Here is a 17,213-nt window from a genome sequence, read left to right on the forward strand (position 1 = left end):
TGACGGTTCTATAATTAGCCTGGTAAGCTGCTCGTCCTGGGATCAGCCCAACATGAAAGCTGAAGGGCTCCTGAGTTCCCTTCTGAGCCTGCACGTTGCCTGGCCTGGGTGTGGCTTTTTGATTCCCCTGAATACATGGCTGCTTTTTGAATCCCTTAATATCCCGCAAATCCACACCCCAGTTCTGCTCAGAGTTTTACACGCTCTAGGCTGTGTCTCCTCCTTTAACCCCTTGTCCCTGGCCGCTGTGTATGTATGGTCTCCCTGCAGCTGGAATGAGATATTCCAGCCGCCCTTCAGTTTTAGCTTAGAGTTGGGCAGAACAAACACCGGTCTTCAGGCAGACCCAGATAGGTTTGGAACATTGCAATTAGGATTTTCTGTGATCTTGCTGGTTTGAGGAGGGACAGGGAGCTGGGCCGATGCCCTTACACATCGAGACTGCCCTGCATGAGTCAAGGGGAGTGCTAAGGGCGAGTACAGACACAGTGAAACCTTCTACCACTTTGATCCTGAATTTTTCCCAATTGGGTGTTCACTTTGTTGCTGTAGATTTTTGTTTGATTGTTTTCCAGAGCTCATGTAAAGTTTTATAGCTAGCTTCTGAGGTTTTCCCCTTACATTTCTATTGGAGAATTCATTATTTTCTAGTACACCATTTTGCTGACATGGCTCTATATGTTAAATTTTAATTGGTTCACAACATTCCCTTGTATTAGTGTGTCATGATTTTCCTAACTCCTCCTAAATGTGTTACAATTTAACTGGTTTACAGCTTTTTCTTTAATGAATAATGTTGAGCAAGATAATAAAGTATATAAAATATTTATCATTTATGTCATGATAGCTTTAAAAGTTATATAACTAGATAAAATGTGTATCCAATCTAACAGTCTGGTTACACAGTGCACAGGATATCCAAAAACTAGTAATAATTAACCTTCCACAGGCAGTTTCCCAGGATGTCCTATTTGATATTATTATCAGGATTTCACCTGTGCCAGGACTGTAACGCAAAATAATTTTCCTGGTGGGAAATGGAAAAAGGCAAATTTATTTTTAGTTGAAGTTTTAATTCTTTATTAAGTGTTAACATTTTGAAAAATGCCCATTAATCCGTCCTTTAAATTGTGTGATTGTGTGTGTGTGTATGTGTGTGTGTGTATGTGTATGGACTGTAAAATAGTTGTTTCAGTTGATATTTGACCAGGATTGGGCTTCATAATTAGGAAAACAAAAAATACTGGTATGTGAAAGTTTCTAGTCTAATACCTGGTCAATAGCTGTTCAGCAACTCTTGTGCAATAATTAACAGTGATGTAAATGGCTCCAGAATTTTAAAATTATTTACTAAACTGATGAGATAAAATTTTGCAAAAAGTTAATGATGAATTTATCATTATATAGTACTTAAGATTATTCTGATAATAAACCAATAAGTTAATTTACTTCAAATATTTCTCACTCCATGGTTACTGCTTTAACCTGCTCCTCCAACAATATATTTGCTAACAATTGGACGGTGCAGTTGGGGTGGTACCTTCCTGTTATTTATAAGCTGTGAGTGCAGAAGGAATCACAGTCTGCTCAGTCAGAGGAGCCACAGGCAATGGATCCCAAACATCAGCGTCGGGAACTTACTGACGGCCGCTTCATTCCTGTGCTGGGATTTGGCACCTTTGCACCTGAGGAGGTAACAATAGTGATCTTAGGGTTGAGGATTTAAAACAGATGTAGCATGAGTGGAAACAACCTGGACTGTAAATTCACCGAGTTCCTGGGTGAGTCTGGGAGGCCCCCTTGCTTCGCCTAACCAGCCTAGAACCATTCCTTGTGACGGGGGAGAAAGTACTCAGTCTTCACTCTGCATCCTGTTCTGAAACTGTGGTCACCTCCAGATCATTCTGGGTCTCTCCACAGTTTCTATTTCTTTCCCAGCTTGATGGAAGTGATGAAACTCAGTTGCCATGAACACTGACTGCCAGTTGCTTTGCTTTGAGTGTGATTGCAATGAAGCAGTTTCTCAGTATGTATCAGCAATTCAAGAAATCTTTCCCCCTTCCAGAAAGACATGACCCAGAGAAATGTCTGAGATAAAAGGTCTTGAAGATGAGATGAATGAAAACTAATGAGAGGGAATTGCTTTTCTGCTGTGGGGTAGCCTGCTGGGTGCCAGGCCAGAAATTGTCCACCCGTGGTTTGCTTTGCACGTCTGTTTCTGCTGGAACTTGTCCTAATGGAAAATGTAGTATCAATGGAGGGAATCAGCTACAATCATACAGGCCAAGCTTCAATTCTTGGGTTTTGCAATGTATTTTATTAAAATATAGCCTTCAGTCCTTGGACAAAAGGTGGGCAAAGTGTACAAGTCTCCAGACTAGAAGTCGGAAAGCTGCTGTCCCTGTTGTCTCTAGAGTATTTAGTTGTAGGACAAGGTACTTTTCCTTAAACTTTGAGTCTCACTTTTCTTGTCTATGAAACAGAAGGAAATCTTCAGAGACATTTTGGAGACTGAAGACAGGACTTGTTTACTCTGTAGTGCAGAGTGGGTTGAGGGGAGGGAAGGACCCAGGATATCCCTGAAGCTCACTGGTATTTACTTCTTGGTCAGTCTCTGAATGGCTGTACCCTGAAGGAAAGAGCATGACTGGAACCGGCAGAGAGCAGTTATTCCAAATATCTACTTCCTTGAAAAACAAAGGACTCTGAAATACATAAAAAGAAAAGGAATATTACTCAGCCTTTACAATGAAGTTAATGCTGCCATTTGGAACCACACACATGAACCAGTAAAACATTAAGCTAAGTGAAATTAGCTAGATTCTGAAGGGAAAATACTGCATGATGACGTTATGGGTGGAATCTAAAAAAACTGAACTCATAGAAGCAGAGAGGATAGGAGTGGTGACCAGAAGCTGGGGACAGAGGTTGGAAAAACTGAAAGATACTGGTCAAAAGGACAAACCTTCAGATATAAGATCAATAAGTTCTGGAGACCTAAAGGGCAGCGTGGCGACTCCAGCTCATGATGATGGATTATATTCTTAAATTTTTTTTAAAATTTTTAATTTAATTTAAATTTTTTATTGAAGTATAGTCAGTTTACAATGTTGTGCAAATTTCTGGTGTACAGCATAACACTTCAGTCATAGATATACATATATTCATTTTCATACTCTTTTTCATTATAGGTTTCTACAAGATTGAATACACTTCCCTGTGCTCTACAGTATAAACTTGCTGTTTATCTATTTTATATATAGTAGTTGTATCTGCAAATATTAAGCTCCCAATTTATCCTTTCCCAACTCTTCCCGCCCTGGTAACCATAGCTTTGTTTTCTATGTCTGTGAGTATGGTTTTTTGTTTTCCTTTTTGTTTTTGGTAAATAAGTTCATTTGTCTTTTTTTAGATTCCATATATAAGTGATATCATTATGTTCTTGAAAGTTGCTAAGAGAGTGGATCTTAAGTGTTTTCACCACACACCCCAAAAGCTAGCTGTGTGAGGTGATGGTTATGTTGACTAGCTTGAGTGTGGTATCATTTCCCAATGGATGCATTTTGAAAACATTGGTTTGTACACCCTGAGTAGACATCCTTTTAATTTGGTGCACGCTGTGTGGCTACTGGTAGAGGACTCTTCGAAGCTTTCACCTTGTTTCTTGATGCTTTGTATTCTGCACCTTATCCCTCTTGGGGATAATAATTTTGCTTGGGAACATCTCTCAGTATAATTCATATACATGACTACAAATTCAGGCTGAGTGTTTTGGGTTCTTCCAGCAAATCACTGAGCATGAGGGTGGTCTTGGGGACCTCTGATTCCAGTGATCAAACAGTGATTGCCTAGTGTTGGAAGGGTTCCTGGATGTCTACCTTTGATTACTTACCAGAAGAGAACAGGCAGACTCTTATGGGCTCATCACCACACTTGCAGCACGAACCTAAGGCATGAAGAAAAGTTGAGCCTTGGGGAGGTCACAGCTTGCGCCTCAGCAATCTCTTAATTGTGTGGATATTGAAGTACAACCTTTGTTGCTTATGTAGGTTCCTAAGAGCGAAGCTCTAGAGGCCACCAAATTCGCTATAGGTGCTGGGTTCCGCCATATTGACTGTGCGTATGTCTACCAAAACGAAGAGCAGGTTGGACAGGCCATCCGAAGCAAGATTGCAGACGGCACTGTGAAGAGAGAAGACATATTCTACACCTCAAAGGTGCTGTGTGTGTGGTGTGTGTGCCCATGTGTGAACCGTGATCGTGCACAAGTAACAATTACGTGATAAGATCAGTAGCTGTTTGCTGAGTTGTGCACATTGGTAGAACTTTTATTACCCCAATATTTACATGTTAAACCAAGTATCCAAAAAAAAAAAAAAAAAAGAGAGAGAGAAGGGAGTGATGACTGCTTTCTCATCACTGCTGTGTTTAAATTTTAGCTTTAAAGGTATAGTCACTTCACTTCTCTGAACCTAGACTGGAGCAGTGTGGTTTAGCATGGGCTAATAAATCAGAGAACTGTGATTAGATTATACCTTTCCTTATCATCTGGGTGACTTTCTAAAATTTCTTCACATTCTGAATCTCAGTTTTCAGCACCATCAATAAGAGAGAGGGATAGAGGAGGGAGTTTGTTTATTACTCAAGATCTAGTCAATATGTCTTAAACTGTGTTCTGCACATACTAATATGTTCAAAGCACTGTTACATAAACAAACAGATAATAACTATTCCTGAGAGGATAGGTTGTTTGATGGAATTTGCCCAAGCTTGTGAACTGCTTTTAAACTCTCTCAAACATAATTCAGATGATGGGCACGATAATTATTTGCTAACACTTTTTATCTCTGGGGTCTTTTCCTGCCATTGTTAGTACATGTAATGATGCTAACTTCAAGCAAATAATAAAGTTTCCATTGGTAAGTTCAGCCACAAAAGAACCTCAAAAAGAAAAGGAGTTTTTTTTAAATCACCTTCTAAACAGTAGAAATGTCTAGTTATTAGATAAAAGAAGAAAAACAAAATCCCCCGAAGTATTGACTTGACCCAGCTTTCTTTCTTTAACTTCTGCAGCTTTGGGCCACTTTCCTCCGACCAGAGTTGGTGCGACCAGCCTTGGAAAAGTCACTGAAAAATCTTCAACTGGACTATGTGGACCTCTATATTATTCACTTTCCTGTGGCTATGAAGGTTGGCAGTTTGTGTGATGACAAGTGTTTTATTTCTTATGTCAGAATGTCTAGTAACTTGCATAAGTGGTTGAATGGAGATTTTTCAGATAGATGTCAGGATGAGTCACTGGAGTCAAATCCCCAAAGTAACAATTTTTATTACATTTTTACTGAGTTTTTTGAATCCTTACTATTCTTTCCATGCCCCCAAGAGAACAGAGTCCAACAATCTCACACACCTTTGCCTTAAAATCTCGAGGAAATAGAAACAGGCATGTTCAGCACCGGGTCCTGATTAGGACCCCTGGGTCTCCTGTGGATTTCATAAACACAGATTCGGTGCAGCAGTGCTGAGCCCTGAAGCTGCCTTCCAGCTGACTGTGATGAGTTTGTCTCCTCTTTTGCCCTTTCCAGTTGAGCAGTTTTGGTGGTGTTCTCTCTGGGTGGGTCTTAGCCATCAGTCTTTGTAGGGACTTGAGAGACCTTGCCTACAACGTTGGCTGTCTCACAATGGAGTTTTGTAGACCACGCTTAGTGATTAACAACCGTGCTATGTAGAACTCTTGATTTTAGGTCATGGAAATCTACGCAAGGTCTCCTACACAAAATAGCTTAATGAATTATGTAAATGGGATGTCCAGCCATGGATAGAGTTAAGGGCTGGCAGTAGTCTTCAGAAATGTCCCCTTTTCTCTATCCTTTAACATGGCATTACTCTTGCCTGTCTTAATTTTTATCTCCGTATTTTCCATCGGTGGCAAATATGGCCTTGGTTGAGGTCAATGCTCGTAGTCATTAACATTTGAGAGCATGTCTGGATGCTCCACGTTCCTTATGAACCTGAGGACGGCCTGGATTGATCCTGCTTGGTTCATGTGAGTGCCCTCACACTCTCAGTGTTCAGAGGGAAAAGGAACTCTGGTTGTCTTGGCTAGGTCAATACTGCAATTTTTATGCCAGAAATAAGATAACTTACTTTCATTCTCAGCTAATTAGGGGCATTTTGCAAGAGGAAAGAATACAGGGCAGACAAAGTTCACATACATCAGTGACAGTCCCCATTAGCAGGCAGGAGAATTGAATTAATTCCATCTTATAGTACGTGCAAGAGATAGAGGAAGCCTGTCTCATAAAGATGTTCCTTATGGCTGCACATGCAAACCACTCTGCAAATAGCACTACCTCAAATGTTGCAACACCTGCCTCGTGGAGGTTTAGTGTCCTGGTGATAGGTATGCCTGCCAGCATGGTTACTCTTGGAGAAATTATTTTCCTCTATTAATTAATTAATCAATCAACTGTTAATTATTATGTGTCTATTTATTAATTATTAATTATCTCTAAAATGATTGCTTCTTTTTCAGCCAGGAGAGGAGGCTTATCCCAAAGATGAAAATGGAAAAATGATGTTTGACACAGTGGATCTCTGTAGGACATGGGAGGTGAGTCTGTGGAGGAGAGAGCACAGGAGAGGAAGGCAGGAGAGGGGGCATCTTCACTTCTTCCTCCTGTGAGAGTGGTGTGTGGACCATCAGATTCAGCAATTCATGACCTTTAAAAGGGCTGCCGTGCTACACTGGTGTGGGGGAAGTCATTGCCACAGTGTTTATAGAGGAACAGAGGAGAAGAATCTGGGACACTGAGGGTAGACATCTTCCTTCCACATACGGTCTTGGCTTTTCTAAGGAGAAGACTGTGATTCTTATTCTTGTGTCACGACCTTTGCCCTTCCTTGATTTATTGCTTTTTTCTTCTTGATAATCAGTCCTAATTCTGGTGATGACCATTTTAACAGATCTTACCTGCATTTACTCCTGATGTACAGCCAGTGACAAATGACTCATCACCACCCTTCCTCCCCAGGCCATGGAGAAGTGTAAGGACGCGGGACTGGCCAAGTCCATCGGTGTGTCCAACTTTAACCACAAGCAGCTGGAGAAGATCCTGAACAAGCCAGGGCTCAAGTACAAGCCTGTCTGCAACCAGGTGAGCCCTCTCGCTCTCCTCTCCTTCTGATCCTCACAACCTTCTTCCTGCACCTCAGCCAGGTGTCTACTCAGCTCCCCTCCTATTCTTTCTCCCTTTGTGGGGCAGAAGGTTCTAGAGAGCAGAGCCTCTGTCTGGAAGGCTGTTAATGGAACCCATAATGGTATGTCTGTTTGAGAAAGTCTTGGTGTAAATGGTGGTGAGACCTTAATGGTAAATTGTGTGTAGGAAATTATGGAAGAGAAAGCAGATGAGGGAGGGTTAGAATAGGTACCTGGAAGTCAGGGGGAAGGTGGCTTTTCGCTGAGCTGTAGAGGATGACCAGAAGTTAGATGAAGAGAGTGATTGTGTACAGGAAGGAAGGCCATGAAAGCAAGCAATGGGAAGTCAGTAAAGAAAGATGGAAATCAGCTGAGACAGGAGTTACAATTTTGTGTGGGGCTTGTGTGCCTGAATCCTTATTCCTGGTGTCTCTGCTTTGAGGGGTCTCCAGCAGGAAGCACAGTCCAGGGAGATTTACTGGAAGCTACGCAAGTCATCAAGGTTAGAGGGATGAAGTGAATGGCTTATGGTGATGCTAACAGTAGATGAAATAGTCACTCAGGAATAGTCATTGGAAGGTTGACCAAACCTTGCAAATTAGTCAATTTTTTTCTATTTCTCTCATCGATTTCTACCATAAAAGTAACTGTTTAAACACATTTTTCTCTGTTTGGTTCTGTGCTCTTACTTTTTAAAAATTTTTTGTATTTTCACATTATTGTGGAGAGAAAAGTTAATGGGAGAGCTGAAGACAATGTTAAGTGCACAACACTACGCAGCGCAGCGCAGTGCAGTGCTGTTGACTGCAGGGGCAGTGCGTTCCAGCAGGTCTCTAGAGTTTGCTCATCTGGTGTAATTGAGAGTGGAAGCCCACGATTAGCAACTCCCGGTCTCTCCCTCCTCCAGCCCCTGGAAACCGTCACTCTGCTCTGTAATTTTATGAGTTTGACTAATTTAGAAATATCATGTAACTGTTGTCATGTACTATTTGACTTTCTGTGAGTGTCCTTTTGGATATAACATAATGTCTTCAGGTACAACCTGAAGTCCAGGAGTAGGAGATTTCTATGGAAAATGTAGCTGGTAAAATTATAGAATTTTATATATATATATATATATATATATATATATATATATATATATATGTATATACATATATAAAAAATAAATATTTTATATATATAATCAATATTATATATATAATCAACATTTTATATATAAAATCAATATTTTCAATTATAATAGTCAATATGTACATATGAATATACACACATAATAATAATATACACGCATATATGTAATATATTGTTGAGCAGGATCTGATGGTCATTCGTATGTCACTTTGAGTCATGTTTCTCATGCTTTTTTAAGGTAGAATGGTCAGTCAATCTTACTTCGAAATCCAGACAAGTTTTTTAATTTTAATTTTTTTTATTGAAGTGTAGGCAGTTACAATGTGTCAACTACTGGGGTCCCAGCATAACATCTCAGTTATACATATACATACATGTATTTGTTTTCATATTCTTTTTCATTAAAGGTTATTACAGGATATTGAATATAGATAATGTGCCATACACAAGAAATCTGTTCTTTCATCTATTTTTATATATAGTGGCTAACATTTGCAAATCTCAGACTCCCAAATTTATCCCTTCCTACCTGCTTTCCCTGATAACCATAAGATTGTTTACTATGTCTGGGAGTCTGTTTCTGTTTTGTAGATGAGTTCATTAGTGTCCTCCTTTTTCTTCCTTCCTTCCTTCCTTCTTTCCTTCCTTCCTTCCTTTCTTTTTCTCTTTCTTTCTTTCTTCTTTTTTTTTCAGCTTCCACATATGAGAGATATCATATAGTATTTTTCTTTTCTTTCTGGCTTACTTTACTTAGAGTGACAATTTCCACATCCATCCATGTTGTTGCATATGGCATAATTTTATTCATTTTTTATTACTGCATAGTATTCCATTCTATAAATATATCACAACTTCTTTAGCCAGTCATCTGTCAATGGACATTTAGGTTGCTTCCACATCTTGGCTGTTGTATATAGTGCTGTTATGAACATTGGGGTGGAGACAGGTTTTTGACAAATAGAATAGATTTATCAGATTATTATTTTGAGATGTTAATTAACTTGTCTCTCTATTCCCAGTTGGCGTAAATTAGTAGTTAGATCTGAACATTTACTACATTAAGATTAAACATTTTGGCAAGAAGTATTTTTTGCATAGTGTGTCCCTCAAAGCGCCAACCAGTGGGAAGCACCTATGACCATTTGTCCTGCTGTGAGTGATGGTACCTGTGTCCCCGTGGTAGAGTTAGTGGTGACCAGACCTTTCCTTTGGAAATGTGTATTTTCCCCATTGAAGTTACCTAGTCATCTGCTGGAGTGTAATTGCCATCAGGGGAAGTGAGATTTCCCATAAATTTTTACTTAATGTTTGAGGATCCATCAATGACTTTCACTGGCATTATTTGTTTCACTGAGATGTGTAAAAACTAATTTTCAATTTTAAACACTCTTTTTTAATGTTCCTACTTGGCGATTTATTGCAAAAATATAATTCCCTCATTGAGTCAGATTAGGATACAGTTATTCCTACAAGCAGGGTAAAAACTTAACTCTTTCCCATTGACTGTCAGTGTCTGAGGATGGATTTGTTGTCATAATCACCTTCAGTGGAGGCATATATATCTGCTCTCTCTCCCTCTCTCATCGATAGGGACTCATGGACGTTGACCGACTCTGTGTGTTACAATTACTTTTGCTCATAATTCCCTTTGACGCTCAAATCAAACCAAATGTCACCAACAGACTCCCCCTCAGACTGACTCTTTTAGTCCTTCAGACAGTTTTTTCATGAGTCTTGGAGCAAATTCTTGCTTTCTGCACAATTTGATGTCCAGGATTCAAACAGTTCTTTTCTTGTCCCAGATCTGGAAAGAGGCATGTCTCCTGCTGGTGTAAGATGGTGGTTAGTAATCCAGGTCTGGCCCCTAGATTGCTTGTTCTCAGGAATGTCATTACTTGTAACTTTTTCAAGGGTGAGATTTAAATGTATTTTTGAAAAGTCATTACTTGATGTTGACATTTCCAGTTCCAATTTTATGTTACACAGCTTTATTTTTAAAGCATTTAAAAATATTTACCTTTCTCTGTCATGTTAACATTACCATTTCATAATGTGACCCTTGTCCGTGTTGGCATTCTGCAGGTGGAATGTCACCCTTATCTCAACCAGAGCAAACTGCTGGATTTCTGCAAGTCCAAGGACATTGTTCTGGTTGCCTACAGTGCTCTGGGATCCCAAAGAGACCCCAAATGGTAATGAACCCTAATGAAAAAAGCAAAGTGTTTCCATAAAATTCAAATTTTTTGAGTTAAATGAAAAATTTATTCCTCTTTCCAAGGATTGGAGTTCTAGTGAGAACTACAAAGCAAATAATTCTAACCAACAAAAATGTGCATTTCTTACCAAAAGGTAGGAATTCTAGTTCTTTGGTTCCAGAAGATGCTCAAATGCCATTTTGGTGCGTTGTGAACCAATAGCCCCAATAAAAGATTGAAAAACAATTTGCACTAGTAGTTGGGTCCTGGGGACAGTGGTACAGCTCACACAGCTGTATGCTGTAAAATTCCATTTTTGATGCAATATTTTTAATCCTACCATACTCAGTGCTCTGAAGATAGCTCTCAACTGGCTTGGAGGACAGGAGGAAGGAAGGGAAGGAATTTTTCTCTTTTGTCATCTACCACCCAGCCAATATTTTCATGTTACGTGATTTGTTGTAGACTAATCAGTAACAAGTGTCTGCATTAACTATGTATATCCCCCAATTGAGACCAAAGACATAAGCTTAAGTTATGATTTACTTATTTATTAGCTAAGAACACACTTCTAATAAGAGACTCTCCCAGCCTCCCTTACGTTATGTCTAAAACTGGGATAAAATTATGTAACTCCCAGGTTTATTGTGGTAGAAAAAAATTACAATTTGAACTATTTTTGTAAACATCTATAGGAGTATTGCACACTATAAGTAAAGACTGATAAATGAACAATTCTTATTTGGAGGCTACTCAATTTTATGAATACCTGAGAAAAGGTAAAAAAAAAATTTCCTGTCTTTTCCTCACATTTCTCCTTTCATGCCCTTGCCCTTACTTTGGGGCTAAGATCAGAGAAGAAAACAGCCATACAGAAGTAAAAGAGAAAAAAGTCTGTGGGTTTGGAAGCACTGGTCTCAACTCACCAATGCATCCAAATGATCTGAGAGATTTGTGACACAGGTGGCTAGGTGCCACCCCTGAGTTTCTGATTACCTGTGTCTTGGGTTCAGCCATGGAACTCCCATTTCTGCCAAGATCCCAGGTGACATGGATGCTGATGGTCAGGGACACTTTTTGAGAAGCACTGGTCTAGGTGGACCTACTTGGTGTGTTTGGGAAGCCCCCTAGCAAACTCAATGCTCAGTCTCAGCTCCTCAGCATTTCTGAATTTCCTTCCAGGGTGGACCAAAGCCTCCCCGTTCTCTTGGACGACCCGCTTCTTGGTGCCATTGCCAAGAAGCACAAGCGCAGCCCAGCTCTGATTGCCCTTCGCTACCAGCTGCAGCGCGGGGTGGTGGTTCTGGCCAAGAGTTACAAGGAGAAGGAGACTAAAGAGAACATTCAGGTGATGCGTGGGGTGAGGGGCAGGGCTCCTAACTCATACCCTCCACGGCGGTCACTCTGTGTGCAGCTTTCCAGACGTCTTTGGGCCAAGATGAGTTACCTTTGTTCCCTGTGCTGGATGCCTTATGGGCAATCCTAACGGTTTTCTCCACCTGCACTTGCAGCAGGAGCGGCAGCGCGGCGAAGTGGAATTGAGATTGGACATGAGGGAGAGATGTCAGTTCCAGCATTACATTTGCAATCTATTCTGTTGCCCTGTGCAAGTGATATCTCACGTCTTCTTTCTCCAGTCAGGAAATTGGATTGTGTGACTTTCTGAGAGCATTTTGGCTGCTCTAACAAAATACCAGAGCTCGGGAGTCTTAGAAACTACTGAAATTTAATTCTCACAGATCTAAAGGCTGGATTCTGAGAGCAGGGCGCCTGCGCGGCCGGGCGCGGGCCCTCTCCCAGGTCGCGCTCTTGCCAACGCGTCTGGCACGGGAGAGGGGGCCGCACAGCTGGCTCAGGCCTCCTTTATGGCAGGTGGCACGGCTTTCGCCTCGCCCGTGACGGCCCCACCATCCTGCCCGCGTCCCCACTCAGAGGCCCCATGTTCTCGTATCATCGCCGTGGGGGCGAGGTTTCCGGCATGTCAGTTTGGGGCTCAGGGAAGCTACAGCCGTGATCTTCAACCTGCAGTTCATGGCGGCTTACTCTGCATTTCCTTGATTGCTACCGTAGTGCTATTTACATACTTTTAACCTCCTTGAGTTTTTGCCATTGCTCAAACTTTGTCCATTTTTGCCAGGTTTCTGCATCTTTTGGTTTTTGTGTAGGAGACCAGTATTTTACCGTTAGCCACAGCTGTACAGCAAACTCTCTCCAATTATGGGGTGTATTACAAAGGTCATTTATGTAGCTCATGACCCTGTGGTTTGACAATAAGCCTGCGCTGAGCTAAGCTGTTCTGCTCTTGGCTGTGGCTCTCATGTGTTTGCAGTTAAATGCAGAGCAGCCGGACAGTTCTGCTTCAGGAGGTGGATTTGGCTCCTGTCAGAGGAGCCTACACTCTGCTCCATATAGATTTTCGTATACAGTTGTCTAGACTGTGGCCCCCCAACCTGGCCTTCATCTCAGCACAGTGGTGTGACCCCAAGGCGGTGAGTGGGAAAAAATCCTCTTCATGTCAAGGATCAGAACTGACTGACCATTGCTTGTGGCAAATTTTATTGTGTAATGCAAGTCACAGGTCAGGGCAGGTCAGTTCGAGGGGCAAGGAAATATTACCCTGAAAGAATTTGTTTGTCTTTCCATTCAAATTTGGGTCTGTATTACACCTGGAATTGACTTTGTAATATGACATGAAAATGTGTGTGTGTGTGTGTGTGTGTATTCATATATATATAATTAAATGAAAATCCAAATGTCCATATTTCCCCACAGATTAACATTGTCAACTCTGTCATATATCAAATGTTCATAAATATATATCTGGCCTCTGTCTCATATTAAATGATTTGCTTTTGTGCACCGTCTTATAATAGTGGGAAATACTTGTTGCTTTACTAAATGGTAACTTTTTTCTTCTTTAAGGATGTCTTGGTCGCTCTTGACCAGCTGTTTGTTTATGTAAGATTGAGCATCACTTTATCATCTTCCACAAAAGAATACATGTTTAAATTCATGTTGCATTGAAACACTAGGTCACTATCAAGGAAACTGATTTCTTTACAAAATTCAGATTTCCCTTCCATGATTATGATATGAATTTCTAATTAGTTACATGTCTTTAATATTTTAAGTACACTTCATATCATTCTCCAAGAAGACATTTACATAATCCTATTTTGTAGATTTATTTACAGATAATGAGTTAGTTTGTTATCAGGTTGTTGGAGAGACTTTTATACAAGGGGACTCCTCCTTCCAATACTCACTGCGTCTCACCGCTGGGGTGTGGGAAGGAAAACCCAGTGGTCAAGTGCAGGTGTTTTGTCCAGATTGTCCAACTGTCCCATCGTTGGGAAAAAGGTTTTTTTTTTTTTTTTTTTCCGTTACAAGAGTTCACTTAGAAAGATATGGGCTTGCTGAACTGTAAATCTCTGAAGAGGAGCAGAGAAGGAGAGAGGGCAGGAAAAGAGGGGTGGAGAACTCAACAGAAGGGGTCCCAGGCCAGTTCACATGGAAGCTGAGGCCGGGCACGGCTTCCCTGTGCCCTCCTCTTGCCTCCATCCAGGTGCAAGTCCTCCAGGTCCCGGGGGAGGCCAGCTCCCTCGGGTGGAGTTTAATGTGATTCTTCCCTTCTTTCCAGGTTTTTGACTTTGAGTTGCCACCAGAAGACATGAAAGCAATTGACGGCCTCAACAGAAATATACGATATTGCGATTTTCAATTGTAAGTGACTTGTATATATTTCACACACGCTGTTTGTGTAGCATGCATGTCAACAGAGGACGTAAGCTTCCATAACCAGGAAGGCAGTCCTGATTTCCAGTCTAGGAGTAAACCAGGAGCTTCCTGTAGACTGAGACCAGAGGTTTCCCCTGGAATTCAATGTCTCACCCAAGAGACACATGAATGGGGTCTAGGAAAGTGCATAAGCAGACTGACCAAAGTTGACACCATGGTGAATTCACTATTTTTATGCCCCTAATCTCTGAGCCTGGTGTGTTTCTTCACTGGGAAGATGCACCATTAGACGAGGAAGGCACAGTGTGTACAGCGCCCTATTCTTTCAGGGACTTCTGACAATGTTTCATTTTTCATTCTTTTTAAAATCGTTGGAAAATGATTATATTAATAGTGACAGTGTAATAGTAAGTCAAGCTAGGATTACATTTGTTTTATCCTAACAGAATTGTAAAGTGTAACTAATATTTTTTGTGAAGTAACGGTCCATTGAAGGCCACTGTGTGGTGCTGTGAGGTCACATTACAGCCCCGCTGCCACCCCCTCCCCTATATGTCTGGTGGCTTTCTCCTTAATGGGCTTTCCCTTTTTTCAAGACACCATTCATTTCTTCTAAATACATCTCACTGGCATTTTCCCCGCATCCAGCTCCATTTTCTCTTCCTTGTGATCTCACCAAACTGAATTACAAATGGATGGTGAACTTCACTGACCCTCCAGGCAGCGTCTGCTGTGTCTTCTGCCGCACACACCCAGATGAGGTCATCTGCATTCCTCTGTTTCTTGATTCAAGACTTACTTCAGTGTTGTCTTGTCCATCAGGAGACCTTCCCCTGGGGAACCGCTATGTCCTTGACTTTGACTTATTCACGCACATGGAATTCCATGTTGAATTCCTGCAGGAGGATGTCAGGATTGAAGAGAAGGAAGACTCGTCAGACTGAGAGAAGTGTGCAAGGGAGTTTAGAGAGAAGAGAAATACATATTATGATAAAACGAAGATTTGGTTTCAAATAAAAGGTCTCAACACTCTCCTGTTTGTAGAGGTGTAACATGATTCTGAGAAAAGAGTTTAAATGGGTTAAAAAGTGGAGAGTGAGTTTTCTGTACTCAAAGGCTTCCACGTGTGACTCTGTTCTCCCTCGTCAGGCTCTGAATGACTAGACTTCCTGATTTTTGTGATCCTGTGTCAACAGCACAGCTCTTGTCACGTGGAATTAGCCAGAAGACACTTGTTACTGAGCTGATTTGGAAAGAAGCAATTTAGAAAGAAAAATGAGAACATGGGGATAAAGGGAAACCGCAGTAACACTAATTCCTGAATAACCAGTGCTCTCATAAACCAGACATTCAGAAAAGCACTTCACATTTCGTAGGTGCGATCATTCAGGTGGACGTGCTCCCTCCTGAATAGACCAGAGTCCCTTAGCGGAGGCCCCGGTATTGTTGGCGGTGCTCAGTATTTATTTGTTGAATGAATATGTGATAAAGAGCAGCAAAGTCCTGAACTGAGATCCTTCTCAACATCCAGGGTCAGGGATTTCCCTTGGGGCCGAACCGACCCCCACGTTTAGCCATAGACCTTGCACCTTCTATAAACTCTAATCTCAGTGAAATACTTGTCACTGTGGAGTTAATATTACACCTGAACGTGGGAGGTGGGCATTTAGGTGCCATTTGCACTTGGACCAGGTGCCTGCATGTATGCACTTTGGGATAGAAGGAGGGACGTGGTTGTAAATTTAGTGTTTTTAACCCACCCTGACTGCATGCAGAGTAACCTCCTGTTTGACAGCAGGACAGAGTTGATGAGTGACTGTCCCGCCTTCTCTTTCAGTGCTGCTGGTCACCCTGAGTACCCGTTTTCCGAAGAATACTGACTCTGAGTCTCCACCGTGCCTCCTGCCGTGGGCTGTGGAGAGGATTTCTGCGCTCGGTGGAGGGGATGAAAAGAAGTGCCTGAACTTTCAGAAAGCTTGCCTTTCTTTTTTAAAAAAATTTGTGCAATAATAAACTTCACAGTAATGGTACTTGTTTTCCTTGATAATTAAAATAATACATACTAATTTGAGAAAATTTGGAAATTGAAAGGGAAGAAAATAAAGATCACTTGTGTTTATGCATTAAAAAAATTTTGATACATTTTCCTTCATGGTTTTCCTATGCAAATGTGCGTTTTGTTTACAAATCAAAACAATCTTCTACATTCAGGTCATATATTTGTTTTTCACCTTAGTGTAAATATATTTGTTGACTATGAAATACTGTTAAAAATATCACTGTTCTACTTGGCTTGTTGTATACAGTGCATCTTATTATTTGTCTATTTCTTAATCATCTGCCAGGGCTTCAGCATTTTGATTTGTTCTTTTTTTATTTAACGTATAGTCAGTTTATCCATTTCTGTTGTACAGCATAATGTTTCAATTTCTACTAAAGGATGGTGTGAGCTGGCCTTGAGATGAGTTAAGGCTGTGGGACCCAAGGCCATGATTACAGCATGCTTGTAGTATGAAGTAAACAGTGATTGTACACATGCACTTACTGCTGTTTCTGTAAGTCTCAGAAACAAAGAAAAGGGCACTGTGCATGTGTAAGCAGAAAACAGGTAAAAAGCAGGACAGGTGTATCATAGGTGTGCACCACCCTGTGGCATTAAAATTAAGTGTTAACTTCATGGTGTCCCCTGATGGTTTGTCCGGTGGATGGCAACTCCTCTTGCATTTTTCCGTTCACGCTGCTCACCTTCTAAGACCCCACATCAGTTCCCCTTGGCTGACACTTGGCGCTGTGAGCAGGATGAAGTGAGTGCCCCCTGTGATCCGCCTGCCCCTGTTAGAAAATAATGTCCCACTCGCCCACCGAGAGGCAGCCGGGAGGGTGGCCTGGATGTTCTTATCAGCATGGTGGCACACTAGCTGAGGCAGGAGAGAAGTGCAGACACAGTG

General features: G+C 41.2%; 1 protein-coding gene across 1 annotated transcript; it reads left to right on the plus strand.

Moving 5' to 3' along the window:
• The first annotated feature begins 1,539 nt into the window (after positions 1 to 1,539).
• LOC105074138 (dihydrodiol dehydrogenase 3) lies at positions 1,540 to 16,412 on the plus strand. The gene is made up of 9 exons (XM_074358069.1): positions 1,540 to 1,693; positions 4,050 to 4,217; positions 5,074 to 5,190; positions 6,536 to 6,613; positions 7,035 to 7,157; positions 10,415 to 10,524; positions 11,710 to 11,875; positions 14,168 to 14,250; positions 16,103 to 16,412. The coding sequence occupies exons 1-9, from the start codon at positions 1,610 to 1,612 to the stop codon at positions 16,143 to 16,145; spliced, it is 972 nt and encodes a 323-aa protein (XP_074214170.1). The 5' UTR covers positions 1,540 to 1,609; the 3' UTR covers positions 16,146 to 16,412.
• Positions 16,413 to 17,213: the final 801 nt, after the last annotated feature.

This window comes from Camelus bactrianus, chromosome 35 (genome assembly GCF_048773025.1).
Source record: "Camelus bactrianus isolate YW-2024 breed Bactrian camel chromosome 35, ASM4877302v1, whole genome shotgun sequence".
Lineage (NCBI taxonomy): Eukaryota > Metazoa > Chordata > Mammalia > Artiodactyla > Camelidae > Camelus > Camelus bactrianus.

Excerpts from the sequence above, each read along its gene's own strand:
- LOC105074138 (XM_074358069.1), top strand. The coding sequence starts at position 1,610 with ATGGATCCCAAACATCAGCGTCGGGAACTTACTGACGGCCGCTTCATT. Across the intron at positions 4,218-5,073 it reads ACATATTCTACACCTCAAAG|CTTTGGGCCACTTTCCTCCG; the intron begins GTGCTGTGTGTG and ends TAACTTCTGCAG. Across the intron at positions 5,191-6,535 it reads ACTTTCCTGTGGCTATGAAG|CCAGGAGAGGAGGCTTATCC; the intron begins GTTGGCAGTTTG and ends CTTCTTTTTCAG.